This window comes from Lampetra fluviatilis, chromosome 16 (assembly GCF_964198595.1).
Source record: "Lampetra fluviatilis chromosome 16, kcLamFluv1.1, whole genome shotgun sequence".
Taxonomy (NCBI): domain Eukaryota; kingdom Metazoa; phylum Chordata; class Hyperoartia; order Petromyzontiformes; family Petromyzontidae; genus Lampetra; species Lampetra fluviatilis.
The window spans coordinates 707,834-725,254 of NC_136290.1; the positions used below are offsets into that span (position 1 = coordinate 707,834).

Here is a 17,421-nt window from a genome sequence, read left to right on the forward strand (position 1 = left end):
AGGACCTTTTCCGGCACACTGAGGAGTGAGATGCCCCTGTAGTTGTTACAGTCTGTGCGGTCCCCCTTCTTAAAGAGGGGAACCACCAGGGCATCCTTCCAATCCTGCGGTACCCGTCCAGCGGTCCAGACTGTTGTTATGATGTCTTATAGGGCAGTCTGTGCACAAATGCCACCCTCCCTCAGCATTTCGCTTGGGAGATCATCTCTGCCCGGTGCCTTTCCTGGTCTCAGACTCCGACGTCACACACACACACACGGCGTCACACACACACACGGCGTCACACACACACGGCATCACACACACACACACACGGTGTCCCACGGCGTCACATGGTGAGGGCACCGCAATCACAGAGAGTTCAACTCCACTCCGCCACACAGGCGCGCCTCCCAACAGAATTGCACTCCTCCATCGCCCTACACGTCACTGGTACACCATAAATGCACAACTCATTCATGTGCGCACAATCGTCTATCCATGTCTATGCAAACACACACGGCAAGTTCCCATGTGAGCTGTCCCATGTTGTTACTGGTTCATGAATTACGTCCATATTGGGAGCATTCGTCTGTAGCTGAAAAGTGCGTGAAGGAGATGTGCATGTCTGAAAAGGCACCTGAAGCCGGAAGAGGAACGTGACTCAGGACAAATGCAAATGAGAGACGTTTTAAAGATTTTATATAGACATTCTAAAGATGTCTCAGGGAAGTGAGAGGGCGCGGGTAGAACGCGTCACTTACACAAGGGGTGACGCGCGACACTCGACGCTGACGGCAAAACGGCCAAAGGTTGGGGAATGCACAATCAGAATCAGAATATATATTTGTACTGGAGGAATCCGATGAGCTTTAAAACTCTTTTCATACATGTCCAGTAGGGGTGCATCAGAACGTTACAACACCAAACGATACAAAAACACGATAGGAGTGCAAAGTATAGGAAAGGTAAACAAATCATTTCAAAAATACATTCAAAGAAAATATTTTTTTTACTTGGCAGGTACGGCCCACTGAGCTATTAGCTTCTTTTTCAGCGACCTGGCCACAATTGATAACTCAACAAAGTGGCTTATCATGTTTAAATTTCTAGCAGCAAAATAATCTAAATTATATAGATACATGTTGATTATAAATGTGGAGGGAACAACCGGAAGACCCAGAGGAAAAAATCTAGGCGACCACAGGGAGAGAGATAGGGACGCCACCGTGGAGGTGGAGCGATGAGATTGGCTCGCGTACAGGAGACAGATGGATTGTTTACCACACGTGTATTGATAGTTCAATGTTCACGTGCAATTTTATTGCGGGAATGTGTGCTGTCTTGGTGTGCTCTGGGAATGTTATTGTTGTTTTTCTTCCTTGCCAAAGCTTGAATTTAGTGTTAAAATATCGGCAGGAATTTGTCTTTATGCCATTTGTACTTATATACTTGTTTTTTTATTGACTTGCTTACATTTCCTATACTTTGCACTCCTTTCGTGTTGTTGTATTGTTTGTTGCTTTAACTTCATGATCCGTCCCTACTGGACGTCTGTGAAAAAGAGCTTTAGAGCTCATTGGATTTCTCTGGTATAAATACAGTTTCTGATTCTGTTCCATCACTAGGCAATGAGAAATGCCAACAACTTGTAGAGCTTTTCATCCAGCAGTAGCTGGAGTATTCCTGCCAGTGATTGTAAAGGGTTTCATTATTTGAGAATTGGAAACTACTTTTAGATTCGGAGTGAGGAGACTGCAATTTTTTGTGCCGCTTTAGGAGGGGGCGTGTGTGGACCTTGCATCGAGATGTAAGCCCTGAAGCTGATCCCAACCTGTGCCTGTGCGATTGGGAATTATGGATATTTTTCACTGAATACGAAACTACCTGATGTTGGGAACCTTTGGCCAAAACACAAATGATGTTTGAACGGCTGAATGGAGGGGGGGCAACTATTTTAGTACTATTTTTATTTAACCAGGTAAGGCCCACTTAGCTACTCTTTTTCAGAAGCGACCTGGCCACAAATGATAGCTCAACGAAGTGGCTTATCATGTGGAAATTATAGCAACCAAATACTCTAAACGCATGTTTTTAAATGTGGAGGGAAAAACCGGAAGACCCGGAGAAAAATCCGCACGACCACGGGAAGAGAGACATGCAAACTTAAAATATACAGGCGTCAGGGTCAGGATCAACCCACGACCTCCTGCAAAGCAGACGAGGGGAGTTAACATCTAACGTTCTTCTGTAATACTGAGCATTTACCACCGGGACTTTAATTACCCGGTGGCTCTCCCTCGACCAATGGGGGCCTCCCCTTGCTAGGCTTGGGCTTTGTTTGCTGCCAAGAGGTCGCCAGGCGCCGTACGGGGACATCTGTGCTGTTGCTATGGCGGCAAGAGCGGTCGCCCACGGTCGCCACTCGTCTCTGAGCCCCAGGGCACCGGGAGAGGTCCGGTCCTCGCCACTGTTGGCAACATCCACGAGGTCTGCAGAGGTCACCGGAGCTTAGTGGCTCGGTGGCAGCGGTAGCAGCAGACTGTCAGCTAAGCTTTCAGCTGTGAACCTTGATCATGAGTTGGAGTCCCCAACTGGGGGAAAAATGGAACACCGCCCAGTGGGGCCGCTCTGCTACGTGCAAAGTTGGCACAGGCTGTCGCAAAATAAAACCTAATAACGTGGGATTTATCGCATAATCTCAATCACAGGTTTACTTTTGACATTATTTAAAACATGAAAAAGCAGCCGAAATTTGGTGGATTATAACACCCAGGTCTTGCCGTGCGGTTGACTGAATGATACAGGAGCTGTGATCTGCGAGTGTCTGTGTGCTACCGTAGATCAAAGAGGCACCGCACGTAGACGATGGAGACAGAGCGAGTAAATGCCTTGAATTGAACGACTCCCCAGCCCCCACATTCCTCGTTACTAATTAACTTTCAAAGTGAAGGAACCCTGACGGTGATCGGCAGGAGCAACTTAGAGCAAGGAGAGGACACTACCACCCAGTGTGGTGTCCAGGGGGGCAGGAGAGGGGTGTTTATGGCTTGTGTAGTAGAGATCGGCGAAAATATTCCAGGGGGAGCCTGAACAGGGAGAGAGAGAGAACTTTTCAACGGCCACGTGAGCAACATTCGGATTGCACGCAGTTTGCAGCGGCGTGCAATGTTCCAGTCTAAATGAAGGCACTCGGTTACAGGAGTTGGCGAACGGAGGTCGGATGGAACCAGATGTGTGGCTGTGCACGCCCGGCCAGGGCCAGCCTCACTCTGCACTGAAGGAAACTGATTCCTGGTTCAAACAAGTCCCCAGCGAGCATCTGTCTCCAACGGCGCACAGTGCGCTCGTGGCTTGGTCTCCAGTTTGGAGTTTGTGGTCAAGTTCGCAATCATTTTGAGAAATGAATCGTATCTCTTTCTCTACAGCGCATCGCATAAACCGACTTGCCTATGATTGGTTATGGAGAGGTGATTTGTAAATCCACAGGCACAGTGGTAAATAGTCTCGACCCAATCTTCTCTTGGCTTAGTGTTGTTAGGAATGAGTCTCTGTTCATCATCAGCACAACTATTCCAACAATGTCTGCCTTCCACCATCAATACAGAGGGACACGCAGTGGTCAGAGTTTGACTGCAAAGCGCTTACTTGTTCTGGCGTTCATTTTATCCACTTTGCTCGCACTATATTTAAACCCTCACAGCTTACAACACCACAGCATTTGCATTGTTGCACTCGGAGTCAACAATAGATTTGGAAACTGTTCCTTGACCTAAAATGGAACACACTTTGAGATTTATTTTAGAGTTAACCTCCATTACCTCTCAATAATTTAATTAATTTCTTGCAAATGTTGAGTGCCAATGCCCTTGATAATTTTTGTACCTCATCCAGTTCGTATCTTTTTTATTATCTGTTCATTCGTTTGGTTTGTGTTTAAAGATTTACAATATTTCAATTCTCTTTTTGCAAATGTGTTTGTCTTGTATTGACCTGTAAACCAGGTCTCCCTCGAAATAGGGACTTGCAGTCTCTGGGTCTCATCTGGTGGACATAGAGGATATGACTGACAGATGCCTGCAGTCACCACACCCTAGCTGTGTGATAAACACAAACTCGTCTCCTAGATTACCCATACTTTTGCACAGCAGCGTTGCTTGTTGGTGCTGAACAGGCCCAACGGTGTTGGGGGTGCGCAGCTGTCTACAGGCTTGGGTCCCCAAGGCCCACAGGCTGATGGACCTAAAAATAATTTAACCATTAACGTTAATGCCGAGAGGCAGCTATTGTCTGCATCTCTGCCCATGTGTGTGCTCCCCACTGCTCGCTACCACTTTGTTCCTGAGCCCCGTTGCGTGGAATGGAATTTTGTGAATGAAGCCTCTAATGCGGGATCTGTGCATTGCGTGCGTACGTTGTGTGTGCACGTGTGTGTGTGTGTCGCTCCACCTCACGTCTTTCCAGACGAGACCCAGGAGAGCGGTGACGGTGACTCTTGGGCTTACCAGCGATCGCCGTGCCGCTACCCGGCCCCTTGTCCCACAAGCTTTCTCTGTGTCCCGCTCGCCTGCCCCTGCTCTTCCGCCACCCTTGGGCCGTCGACAACCAGACGAACGAGGGGGTGGCTTTCTGCAAAGTTCTCGTAGCCAGCGCGGGTCGCCGGGTACCATTCGGACTGAGGGCCCCGTGAACGCAGGGAGAGAGAGCAAGAGAGCGAGAGAGCGAGTCACGCGTGAGGGAGGCAAGGCCGCCCGATGGAGCTGAAGGTGTGGGTGGAGGGGATACCGCGGGTGGTGTGCGGTGTCACAGACGCGACCACCTGCCACGATGTCGTCATTGCCCTCGCTCAAGCGCTCGGTAAGACAACGCGAGTGTGTGCATTGAGATCTCGAGTGCGTGTAGTACCTGTGGATTCGGTCCGAGTGATGAGGGGGGGACGAGTCCAACCATTGTGTACAGTTGGAACTCGGTGTGAGCGGCCCCCTGGCCTCGTAACTTAGCACCGCCCAGTGTTGGCTCGCGCACCTAAAAAGTACAGTGGCGTTATAAAATAGAAAAATAAGTTCCAGCCATTCTCAAATCACCAATAAAGGCCTTCCAAGACCGTGGTGTTCTTTTTGACAATACAATATCCATGCTGGTCAGTGCGGGCTAGCAAAGGAGTGAGAGGGCAGGTCTGGTTCAGATATCACTCGCTACTAATTCAGGTGTGTTCCAGAATTTGCCAGGGTCCTAGCGCAGCACGCTAACCACTGCACCTCCACTCCATCATTGTTCTTTCACCTAATAACATCGTGATTGTCGTCATCGTCACAGTCATCACTATGGCCACCGTGAGTGACGTCATCATCTCTAGCCGCAGCTGTAACCCGTAGCTTGTGCCCCTGGCTGTCGCAGGCCGCACGGGGCGTTACACGCTCATCGAGCGATGGCGCGACACGGAACGCCACCTGTGCCCGGGCGAGAGCTTGGCAGCGGCGCTGGCCGCGTGGGGGCAGCACTCGGCCGACGTGCAGCTGCTACTGCGCCGCACGGGGCCCGGCCGTGAGCAGGACCCAGGGCCTAGCCGCGCCTTCCCGCACCAAAGCCTGCCCCATCAGGGAAGGCAGCGTCCCGCCGAAGCTGGTGCCGGGGCCACTGTTGTCGCACCGGAGCCTGACTCGGATTCGCTTCGGCGTCGGGAGGTGATGCGCAAGTCGCTCACATTCACGCCAGGCATCCGCAAGCTGCTGGAGAAGGCGAGCGGTGGGCGAGGCCATGGGGAGCCGGCGGGCGGCCCCCGGGCATCCGTGCCGCCGGCGCGGCCTGACGAGTTGAAGCGGCTCGTGCGGCTGCAGAACGAGCGCCTGCGTGATGTCGAGATACGCGTCGACGCGTCGGACGCGGAGCTGCGGCGCTGGGAGGAGCGTGACTCACGGAGCGGCGGCGCTGACGATGAAGACGACGACGAAGACGACGACGATGACGATGATAGGGGAGAGGACGGCGGCGCCGTGGCGGCGGTAGCCAAGGAGGCGGCGCAGTTGGAGGCAGAGATTGCTCGCAACGAGCGGGAGGAGGCGGCACTGGAGGCAGAGTGGCGGCGGGAGGCGGAGCGCGAGGCGGAGCTGGCCCAGCGACTGAGCGATGCGAGGGAGCGCGCGCGGACCGCCGGCGAGGCCGCACGGCGACGCACCGAGGAGGCACGCCGCCTCGAAGCCGAGGTGGCGGCCGTGCAGCAGCGCGGGGCCGAGCGCGGAGCTGCGGACCTGAGGGCGCGCCTGGCGGAGGTGGAGCGCGAGGCCCGCTCACTCGAGGGAAGCCTCGTGGTGGTGCACTGCTCGCTTGAGGAGGCTGCACGAAGCCTGCGTGTGAGTACGATGTTCCCGTGCACTACCAGCACTGATGTCTGGGATCTCATCTGCCTCTCGGCCAGTGCCGTACTTTTTTAAATTTCAGTGTGGTCGTAGCCCATAACTAACAACACCGTTCACGTAATTGATGCCGGGCCGGCTGCGAGGTCATCCACATGTTACTGTCTGGCACGCTGAGAGCCTCTCTGTCGAGAACACGCACAGCTGCCTGCTGCTGGCAAGAGCGATGATGTCAGTGGTTCCCTGGCATCATCAGGCTGCCAGGGCTGATGATGTCACCTGCTCTTTCTTTATTGCACAGCGTGGTACACATCTGTAAACATGGGTACTGGGTTACAACGCTTTAATAACAATGCGATTGCTCCAAGAATTGACCTGCATTCGTGCCCCCAAGTAGCTGGGCCATAGCCGAGTTGGTTTGGGCGCCGTGCTGGCAGCAGGGAGGGGCATGGGTCGCTCGCAGCCATTCTGAGGAGCGTGGCAATGGAGAGAGGCACCTCCTCGCTGTTAGGGCGCCCCCTGCTGGCCCTCGGACTCTTGCAGGGGACGGGGCGCTTCGGTCGCCATCGCCGTCGTTAAAAGTCCACCACGCGGATCCTGCAATTTCCTGGCAGGATCCGTGTGGGAATCCCGCGGTCCCTGGTTGGTCCTGTGCCCTGTGCTTGGTATAAATTGTTTTAGCGTGTTCACGGCCCACCTACAGAATTCCCTTTGGGTACCATTGGCCAATGTTACCCAAAGGGATGACGATCGCTTGTGTTGTGATCGAAACGTCGAAGTTTTATTTTATTTTATTACTAGCGGGAAGTACCCGGCGTTGCCCGGGTCTTAAAAATATTTAAAAACTACTCTTAAAAATCTAACAGCAGTGCGTGCTGACTGTGGTGGTACCTGCTATGATTACAGCATTGTATACTGTGGTGGTACCTGCTATGATTACAGCAATGCATACTGTGTTGGTACCTGGTTTCACTGCAGCAATGCATACTGTGGTGGTACCTGCTATGATTACAGCAGTGCATACCGACTGTGGTGGTACCTGCTATGATTACAGCAGTGCATACTGACTGTGGTGGTACCTGCTATCACTACAGTAGTAGATGCTGACTCTATATCAGTATATATCGACTCTATAGCACAAAGTACTCACCAGAGTGGCGTGGTGAGGCGTGGTCCCGTGCAGAGCCTCCGGCCTCACCTAGATTATCCAGCCGGCCGAGGTGGCACCTTGGCAGGCTGGAGCTGGGCTGCTACCCCTGACCCCCCCCCCCCAGCCACGATCTCCCCGTCCGCTCTCCAGTAATATATACGGCCTATAGTGGTAGCATCTAGCGAATGTATAGTAGTAATAACTGCACGCATCGGGATGGGGGGGACATCACACAGGGAAGAATTTACCTGAGAGTTTAGTGTATTTTTATAGCATTTTTTTACGCGAAAGAAAATGTCCCCCTCACTTCCACCGAAGGCGTGCGAGTTGGTATGGTCGTGCACGCGTCATAAATAAATAAATAACAAGTTTACTGCCTATAGTGCTAGCATCTAGCGACTGTATATATTAGTAACTGCACGCATCGGGGTGGGGGGGACATCACACAGTGAAGAATTTACGTCAGCGTTTTGTATTTTTTTTATAGCATTTTTAACACGAAAGAAAACGTCCCCCTCACTCCCACCGAAGGCGTGCGACTTCGCATTTGGGCCTTTCCCCCCCACCAAAGGCACATGAGTTGGTATGGTCGTGCACGCATAATAAATAAATAAAATGGAAGTGCACAAAAATCGCACTAAATCGCTAATTAAACTCATTTAAAGTTGACGGATGTGAAAAAGGAATAGCGCTTGCTCACCGCGGGGCTTACGGCGTGGTACCTTGTTAATTTTTTTTACATAAACCCCACCGTTGGAGAGCCAAGCGCGCGGCCACACACAAACCCACACACAATTTTAGACTTTTTTTTATATAGATTTTGAACCTATCTACGTGACTTAACCGAAAGACCCAAAGAACATTGGCCAACGTTTAAGCATTTCACTGCTGCTATACAAACATGTACAGCAGCACGTATAGCAGAGCATCCCACTGCGGGCTGTATGATGGATAGAGGGAGGTGGCCTCTGCTCCTTGCCAGGGTAGGAGTCGCCACCTGGGACGCTGCCCCCGTCTCCGTGATGACGAGTATGAGTTTGATACAGCCGCCCTTTTGCACGTGCCGCGGCGCTTTGCGTCGCGTCTCATCTCGGCGCATATGAGAGAGGACCCCCGGTGGCATCAGCTGGCCCTGTGATGTTGCAAGGTGACCGGCCACCTCCCCTGTGCGGCGGTGGTGGCAGTGGCGTTGTTGGTGTTGAGAGCGCTGTGTTTGTGCCGCTGCTGCTCTCGTTGCCAGGATAAGGAGGGCGAGGCGGAGCGCCTGGGCCGCGAGCTGCGCCAGCTGCACTTACAGCAGTTCATTGCGCAGACGGGCAGCCGTGTCACCGTGCTCTCCGAGCCACCTGATGACGCGACGGTGGTGGCGATCGATGCCGGTGAGTAGCGGGAGGGTGGGGGCTCGGGTCCTCGGATGTTTGGGTTAAAGTTCCCGTGTGCCGGAGGGAACTGGGGGTTCCCGGAGAAAAGATGAGCATATAGGAGGGGAATTCAAAACACTGCATAGATGTAAACCTACTTCCTGTACTGCCTTCCACGGGCATCTTGCCTGCAGGTTGCTGTTCCACGTATAAATCTAATTTTTGTGAGTTTCATCAACCCCCACCCCCGCGTGATCACAGGTGTGCAGAATTAGAGGTACGCTGTGTAACACGCGCTCGGCGTTACAGGCTCGTGGCGTGATAGGTGCAGTATTACCGTCAAATGCCAAATGTTGTTCAGGGCACTGAGTGGAGAGGGACAGGTGCCTCTCAAGGGGCTCGTAATGTGTCCATCAGAGCACTGAGCAGACACTGTGAGATTCTGCATTCAACGTCAGGTTTGAGCCACTCGTGGCTGATCTCCACGTCCAAGCGAAGTGAGGTGGTGCACAAGTCCACTGGGTGGCCAACGGGTCCGTGTGTGCCATGAGTCTCCATCCCCACGTGCTGCCCTTGTGCGGTCCACATTGGTGTATGTATGTTGAACTTCTTTCGCGCCATACATAGCCAACCGTGATAATCTTTTATCCGAGTGGTCTGTCCTCGTGTCGTATATCCTCATGCAGGTATCCTCGTGACCTCGTGGCCTCGTGGCCTCGTCCCACGTCCTCGTGTCCTCGTGCCCCCACGTGCCTCGCTCCGTTGCACGTTTTGTGACCTTCCGTGCCGCGCGATTTTCAACATTCCATGCGATCGTGCCATTTCCTTTCTGCAGGCTCGGTGTCCCGCGAGCCCCGGCTCGTCCCGACCGCCCCCCACGTGCTCCACACTTCACTGCTCTCCAGCTTCAACCCCGAGAGCATCTACGTGTGAACCCTGCTGAGCTTCGGCGTCTGCGCGCGGCACGGTCTCGTCCCCCACCACTGCTGAGGTGGCGCGGCATCGTCGCTTCACCGTGACCGCGTTCATGCTGATCAGGCCGGCCGAGCACCTTCCGAGATACTGCTTAGAGAATGGTCCCAGCAACTTAGCGTCTGCTTACATTTTGTGAAATCTATCCCAGGTGCTGGTACACGAGGGTCTACTGCTATGGAGAACGGCGCCAGATCGTTGGCATCCGCACGAATGTGCAGACGAGGGAAGACCAGTGAACTCTGAACTCGGAGACAAGCTTGCTGACCACTTGGCCTTGCAGTCATTTGTAATCATGACTTAATTTGACGCGAACTGCAGGCAAGCTGTGTTGTTGCTGCCTGTAGGGCCATGCAGCGTTGTTACAGAGCCGGAACCTCGGCGCAGAAGACAGGAAGACGTGAACGCTGCCGTAGGTGGAGCCGCCGCTGCTGTGATGTCGCTGCTGCTGCTGCGACGTCGCTGCTGCTGCTGCGACGTCGCCGCTGCTGCTGCGACGCTGCCGCTTCTGCTGCGACGACACTGCTGCTGCGCTGCCGTTGCTACGACGACGCAGCTGCTGCCGCGACAATGATGCCGCTGCTGCTGCTGTGACGATGATGCCGCTGCTGCGGCGCCACTGCTGCGCCGCCACTGCTGCGATGACAATGCTGCTGCGACGCCGCCACTACTGCGACGATGCCGTGGTGTGGAAGCACTGTCGCTGCCGGGCCTGACCGTCGCCCCCCTCAGTGAAGTCCGTGCGCCGCGTCGCCGAGTTCGCAGGATGCACGGCGACCACCTGAGGACGTCGTTTTTGTTATTTTATTCCTGTTTGTAAAGGACTTGCAGTGGCCGTTTCACCTGCAGCGTGTTATTATGTCGAGTCGTTTTGTACCTTGGTAGCGCCCCGAGATGGCGCTGGGAATGTGTGGGATCGGTGTGTGAAGGGCTCGGAAGACTGGGCCACCCATCCGCTCAGCGCCACTGTCTTCATCTGTTTACAGTTGCCACATGGCTGCATTCCTGCCATCAAATGTTATTTTAAATGCCACACATTAAATAAATAAAACTTACCGATTTTTTTTTTTGCCAGGTAAGGCCCACTGAGCTTTACAGCTCTTTTTGAGAATCGACCTGCCCATAAATGATTGCTCGACGAAGTGTCTTATCATCAACGAAGTGGCTTAAATGATAGCAACTAAATACTCTAAATGCATGTTTATAAATATGGAGGGAAAATACGGAGGACCTGGAGAAAAATCCATGCAACCACGGGTAGAGAGAGGCATACAAACTCCAAATATACAGGCGTCTGGGTCTGGATCGAACCCACAACCTCCTGTATACCAACTTTCCAAGGCTTCCTGTTTAGAATCCGCTCCGCACACGCGAACATACAGAGGCTCTGGAAGCGGTGGTGGGAGTCTCCTCCTGTTGCTTCTTTGGGGTCTTAACAATGCGTTCAGTGTTTGTGGGTTTTTAATGAAACGTTAGGATGTGAATCGGGGAGAGTTTATGAATAAAAAACATTTACATTCCACTGACAATAGATTATATGACTCCTTCAGGATAATAAGCAACTCATTACACATCCGGCTGTGGCTCATCTGTTTATGATTGCTCAATGTATTGGAAAGTAGGTAATGTGCTACTGGCCATTCACTACACTGGATGTAAAACTATTTCATGACTGGGTGTAGGTAACACTGATTTGATGTGCAGGAAGCTTGTGTCTGGGGTAGGTAACACTGGCTATGAAGGGAGCTTGTACCGTATTTTCCCGCATATAGCCCGCATACGCATATAACTCACAGACACATATACCCCGCAAAAATAGCGTTTTGTGTAAAACAAATTTCAGATAGCCCGCACCTCCATATACCCCGCATGCATTCATATCTTTAACGTCGTTACCGCAGCTTAATTCCATAATATTAATACAAAGTTTCTATTTGTAATACATTCCACTATCAATTGTTAACATTAAAATCATACCGTGCACAAAGAAAAGAAACTAACCAGAAACGAGTGAACTTAAAATAGTAAATAAGTAAAGTAAATATCCAATAAATAAGTAACACATAACTGATAGATAAGTAAGTAAGCGTACTGTTAGGTTTACCAGCATTCGACCTCATCATATTACAGCTACTGGGCCGGTAGTTACCCCTGTACAGTTTTAGCACTGGTAGATTGCGCACTTCGCAGACAATAGCGGCACTACGGTAACGCCATTGCCTCCTGGCAACAAAGCCATTGGAAGTTTGAAACAAAGCTCATGGTCGCGACTGTGTAGTGCTCAGCTAATAGCAGCGTCCTAAGGGACTTGGCAATTATGATTCCGCATCTGGTAGACGCTTGTTAGGGCCCTTCCCATTGTGCAATCCATAGCCTCCACCCTACAGCCACTGAAAGTATTATGGTAAACAAAGTGACCCACTTAAAACATTGTCGTTTCATTGTACAAACAATTCGAATCATTGAAAACGTGATAACATGTGCAATTTTAGTGTGAGTGGTTTATTCAGCAGTGCTTTAGTCAAAGGTAAGTGTTACATAGTAGATAGTCCTACCATGAAAACATTAAACGAGTTATGACATCTTGGTGCTTTTGGTAAAGTCACATAGAAGGGAAATAATAAAATAATACAAATCAAACATAATAAAATACAATTCTCAGGACGTTTCGGCCACAACGCAAGCAGCCGTCCTGCTTGCGTTGAACCAAGAAGATGAATCCCTGCAGTCACGAAAGCTTTAAATCGAGAGTTATGACATGTCACACATGTAAAATATTTTTGGGATAGTCCGCACCTCCATATACCCAGGGGGGTCTTGTTTTGTTTGTAAAAAATTTACCCGTAAAAACAAAGTTTTTCACTATAAATCCTTTATATGCGTGGCGGCTAGAGTCCTCTCGTCCTCTGGCTTGAGATGGCTGCCACCTATGGGTCAGATGATTGCCTGCCTACATTAAGCAACTGGTAATTAAAAATAAAATAAATGTTCCTAAAAAGTGTAAAGTTATGGAAAAAAAATTTCACGAAAATAAATTGTCACGCACAACGAGTCTGTGTGCAAAATGTCAGCTCGATTGGATCATGAGAAGTGGGTTAAAAAACGACCGAAAGATTTGCACGGTCGCAAGCGCGCAAGCAAGTGAACTTAATATAAAGGATTTAAAAATGGTATACCCCGCGGGTTATATGCGGGAAAATACGGTAACTGGGGTGGGTGACACTGGTTATGCAGGGAGTCGTAATGTGGAGGAGAGCAGTTCTCGTGCGGCGGGCAGCCGAGTGCTGCTGTGTGTGGGCGCCGCTCAGTGTGCAAGGCGCAAGCAGCAGCAGCAGCAGCGATGTGCAGTGTGGCGATCGTTATTCAGGTTACATTTAAATAGCATTTTTTTATGACACCGGGAGGAACGGATTATCTCAACGTTTTTAGTCGACTAGCCTTCAGGAAATAATTTAACCCACTAATGTGTTTATTCAAGTGGTGTAGTAGAAACGATGTTCGTTGTGATCGTGCAGGTTTCTTGTTTTCCCGACCTGTCACCATTGTCCACCGGCTGCTGGCGAGTATCTGAAGCAAATTTGAAATGCCACTGGGAAGAATCTGCGCAGTGTGTTGTGATGTGACGGTGACATAACAGTCGCATCACAGTGACATCACAATACATCACAGTGGCATAACAGTGACATAACAGTGGCATTGCCGCCCCATCGCGGTGCTGCCAGGACGATGGCGCCGTCGCTCCCTTGTGTCGAGGGCAACGGTGCAACTCGCAACAGTCGGGCTCGGTCTGTAATTATCAATCGCGGTCTTTTTCATAGTAAATTCTTATTTTTATGCATTTTACTCTATAAGCTGTTATCTTATTTTGTAGAATTTATTAGAATTTTAATGACTGGGTTTTTTATTCAGGTAATCGGCATTTACCACTTCCGCCCACTAAGAGCCCTGACTAAAGCGGTGCCAAGCCTCTTGGCTTTTCACAGGAGAATTATATTTTCCGTCGTGAAACCACATTCCACATTCAGTCTGTACCTCACCCCACTGGCCATGCACTCCCATGACCAGGGATCGGCAACCGCATGCGGCTCTTTAAGGACTGTCTCGTGACCATATTCACATGCATTGCGGCTCTTCAAATATATATATATATTTTTACCAAATTCTAAAAAAACGGCTCTTGTTATTTTAATTGCCAGCCCCTGCCCATACAGATGTGAACAGACAGACACAGTGGTCCCTGTACATGGTGCTCTGTGCCGGCAGAGTGTGGCACCAAGGCCTTGAGGCCGACGATCGCTGGGACCGAAGTAAGCCAGCTCCTCTCGTCATGCCCCGTAGCCCCAGAGAAGCGTTGCACTCCGCTGGAGGAGCCCGCTCCTCCTCCCCCTCTCCACGCCGCTCACCTTGCCCAGCGCGCGTCCGAGCCGGCATTGAGATGCCGCGGTAACTCTGTCGAGTTGGAGCCAGCAGCCTATAATGAGGCGATACTCCATGCCCGAGCAATCGACGGTTGCACTGCTTGGTTGTGCAACTGATCGACACGTGTGCCCAGTTGGGATCTGTTAGTTTCACAGGAGATGGACTCGGCTTGTCGGCGTCAGACTGCTCGGCCGTTGGGAGCAACAGAGTTCATCATTGCGTGTTGCACATGACGGTCGCTACCACCCTGCCGTGGGGAGGCGCTAACCGGGGAAGAGTGCAGGGATATGCTGTGAGGGCCGAGGCTAGATGCTTCAGCCACGCATGGCCTTTTTGCTCAACCGCTTGCTCATTTGTGGGCAAAGCAGTTGCAGGCGATTAAGTTGCGTGCGTTTGGGCGTAAGAGCCCGAACTCTGAGGAGAGCAGGTGAGAGCTATACGAGCGATTGCTGGTTTTGATCTATTGAGATATTTTTAGAAGTAATTTTCGCCGTTTCGTATTTAAATGCATTTAAATTTGATTTAAGGACACGTATGATTTAACGCATCATTTTCTATCCACTGCTGGATGAAGACCTCAGTAATATATACCCGGTTGCTTTAATTTGTATTTATTTATCCAGGAGGGCTACAGCATTATAATACTTCAGGAGGGTCCTGAACTAGATTTTTATTTTAAAATGTATGCAGGCAATGAATGAGTGTTTATACAAGTGGAGTGAGTCAAACTGAGTCGTAGGACGAAGAGCTTCAGCTTGAGACGTAGAGCTTCCCGCTTCCAGATGTTGAGCTTCCAGCTTGTAGCATGCAGCGACCCCGGTCCCTCTCAGGGACCCGCCTTATATCCCCCTACGGTCGGGGCGCTCCACCCTCGGCCCCACCCACCTCGAGCATTCTCGTTCTCTCTTGATCCTTCTCGAGAGCTCTCCCCGGACACGTGATCACCCACTAGCCCCCCCACCTGGGGCCCCTTGTGTGGACTCTCCGGATCACGTGTCTACAGGGTCAACTCGAGTGCCATGGCCCGGGGCAACTCTGCTCCTGGGCTGATGCTCACCTACTCCCCTCGTGGGAGCCCCCACCACACGCTGTGCGTGGTGTCCGCACTATCCCAGTGCCCTTCAAGCCCCACAAGGGCTGGTATTACACACAGCCACCCACACGGTGGTGCCCACGATGTAGGAACATCAAACGGCACGGCTCTTCCGGGCCGGCACCATACAGTGACATTCCCGATGTCACTACATCACACCCCCTCCTTTCGTAGCATCCAGCCGTCCCGGCTGTCAACTCCCCCTTTAAACGAACAATACGTGAAATGCAACGCGGAAAAAAAACACTGTGTGCCTCAACAATAACAAGAACAGAAATAAATACTCCAACACTATATACAAATGTACAAACCAACATGGAGAAGTGTGGCAACCAACAAACCAATAATAACCACACCATCTCAACAACAATATTAAAGAACCGCGTAACCCACGGGATCCCCCATTACATCACACCTCCCACCTTCATCATATAACGATGGACGCGAGCTCAATGACGACGAGGATCAACCAATAACCGCCGCGACTCGGCGAGCGCGACAAGCAACCGACAGCGTGGGAGCGTGTGTGCAAGGGAATCACGAAAACAACACCATTCCAACAATAATATAAAAAAACGCGTAACCCATGGGATCCCCCATGCCATGTCACCCCACACCTTCACCGTGTAACAACACTCGCGAGAATTAATGGCTGCCAGGTTCAGCCAATGACCGCCTCGACTCAGCGAGCACGACAGGCAAGCGACAGCGTGGGAGTGTATGTGCAAGAGGATCACGAAAACGAGTCTTAGAGCGAGTCCGTGATGCCGCCCACCCACCCCAGGGGAGGTGGGCTCACTCACTCTGGAGGACCCGTAGGGAATGTGCTAATGTCCTGCCGAACCCGGCTCCTCATGAAGAGCAGCAGGCCGGGCCGACGAATCCACCGCTCTCGAAGCCCGCGAAACCAGCATGCGCGGCTGGTTAGGGGATGCCAGGTGCACAGCGGCCGGGGGCGGAACAGAATCGCCTCCACCAGGAGCAACCGTAGCAGCCACCCGCCCCAGGTCGCTGGACGCACTCAACACTCGGCCCCAGCGATATGGAGATGAGTTGAATTCGCACGGCGCGATAACCGGTTCAAGGCGAGAGGGGCGGACAGCACAGCAATTAACCACATCCCGGGATCATCGCGTGCAAGGTTCAGCACCTGCATTCTCGACAACGCTTCCTACTGGACGTGCCAGAGCCGCATGATACCACCTGCACCATAGCATTAGCCGCACACAACCGGGTAGGGGAAGGCAAAAATGCCACACGGCGTCCGGATGGCAATTACAAACAGCCACGGTCAATACAGATTTCCAATGGCATCCTACCAAGGGAATCGGTTCCAAGTAAACATGGAACAGTCAGGGATGTGGAGACAAAAATGCGTCCCGAAAAGCTAACATCAGCGATGCGTACCTCGGACGTGATCCGACCGATGATACCCAATGAGCCGCTGTCAGCAGCGACACATGGCGCATCGACAAGGTCGAGAACCCGACACTTAGGGGGCAGAATGTAAAAAATCAGGACTGAAATGGTAGTTGCTGATGCGCCCGTGTCAATCAGCATCCTTATTCCACACCCTCGATAGACCCAAGCACTGTAGACGAACCCTCGGTCGCAGCCACTACTCGATGGGCCAGCTCCGACCACTGCCCCGGTCGGAACTGACGCACCTCGTGATTACGCGTAGGACTTTCCCGTACCGACGCGCGATTGGGCCGTGAACCAAATTGCTGAGATGGGTGAAGTGAGGCCAGGGGTCGAGTTTAGAGTGTGTTGCGACTTGCCTCAAGGCGTAGAGAAGAGCAGGGTGGCGGTGATGCCAGAAGGCGCCGACGTCGGACGCGGCAGCCCGAAGCCACGTGGCCCAATAGACCGCATTGGTAGCAGGTAACACGGCCGCCTCTGGAACGATAAGATGATGTCAACCACCCCCGCTTGTCCGTCCGCCACATGCCACCACCACCCCGGTCGCCACCACTCCGAGTCGACGCGCCTTCCGTAAGGGGCCCCGCTCTATGCGGTGGCCCTGGCTCCAAGTCACCAGCGCCCTGTCCCGATGCAAAAGTTGCTGGGCTCCGACGCACTTGGCAACTTTGT

General features: G+C 51.9%; 1 protein-coding gene across 1 annotated transcript in view; it reads left to right on the forward strand.

Annotated features, from left to right (window-relative positions):
• LOC144936453 (ras association domain-containing protein 8-like) overlaps window positions 1–13,748 on the forward strand; it is a 30,830-nt gene extending 17,082 nt beyond the window's left edge. The window contains exons 2-5 of the mRNA XM_078863508.1: window positions 4,444–4,836; window positions 5,377–6,329; window positions 8,723–8,861; window positions 9,679–13,748. Of these exons, the coding sequence (XP_078719634.1) occupies window positions 4,734–4,836; window positions 5,377–6,329; window positions 8,723–8,861; window positions 9,679–9,776 (1,293 nt within the window). The 5' untranslated portion in view covers window positions 4,444–4,733 and the 3' untranslated portion in view covers window positions 9,777–13,748. The remainder of the gene's footprint in view (window positions 1–4,443; window positions 4,837–5,376; window positions 6,330–8,722; window positions 8,862–9,678) is intronic.
• Window positions 13,749–17,421: the final 3,673 nt, after the last annotated feature.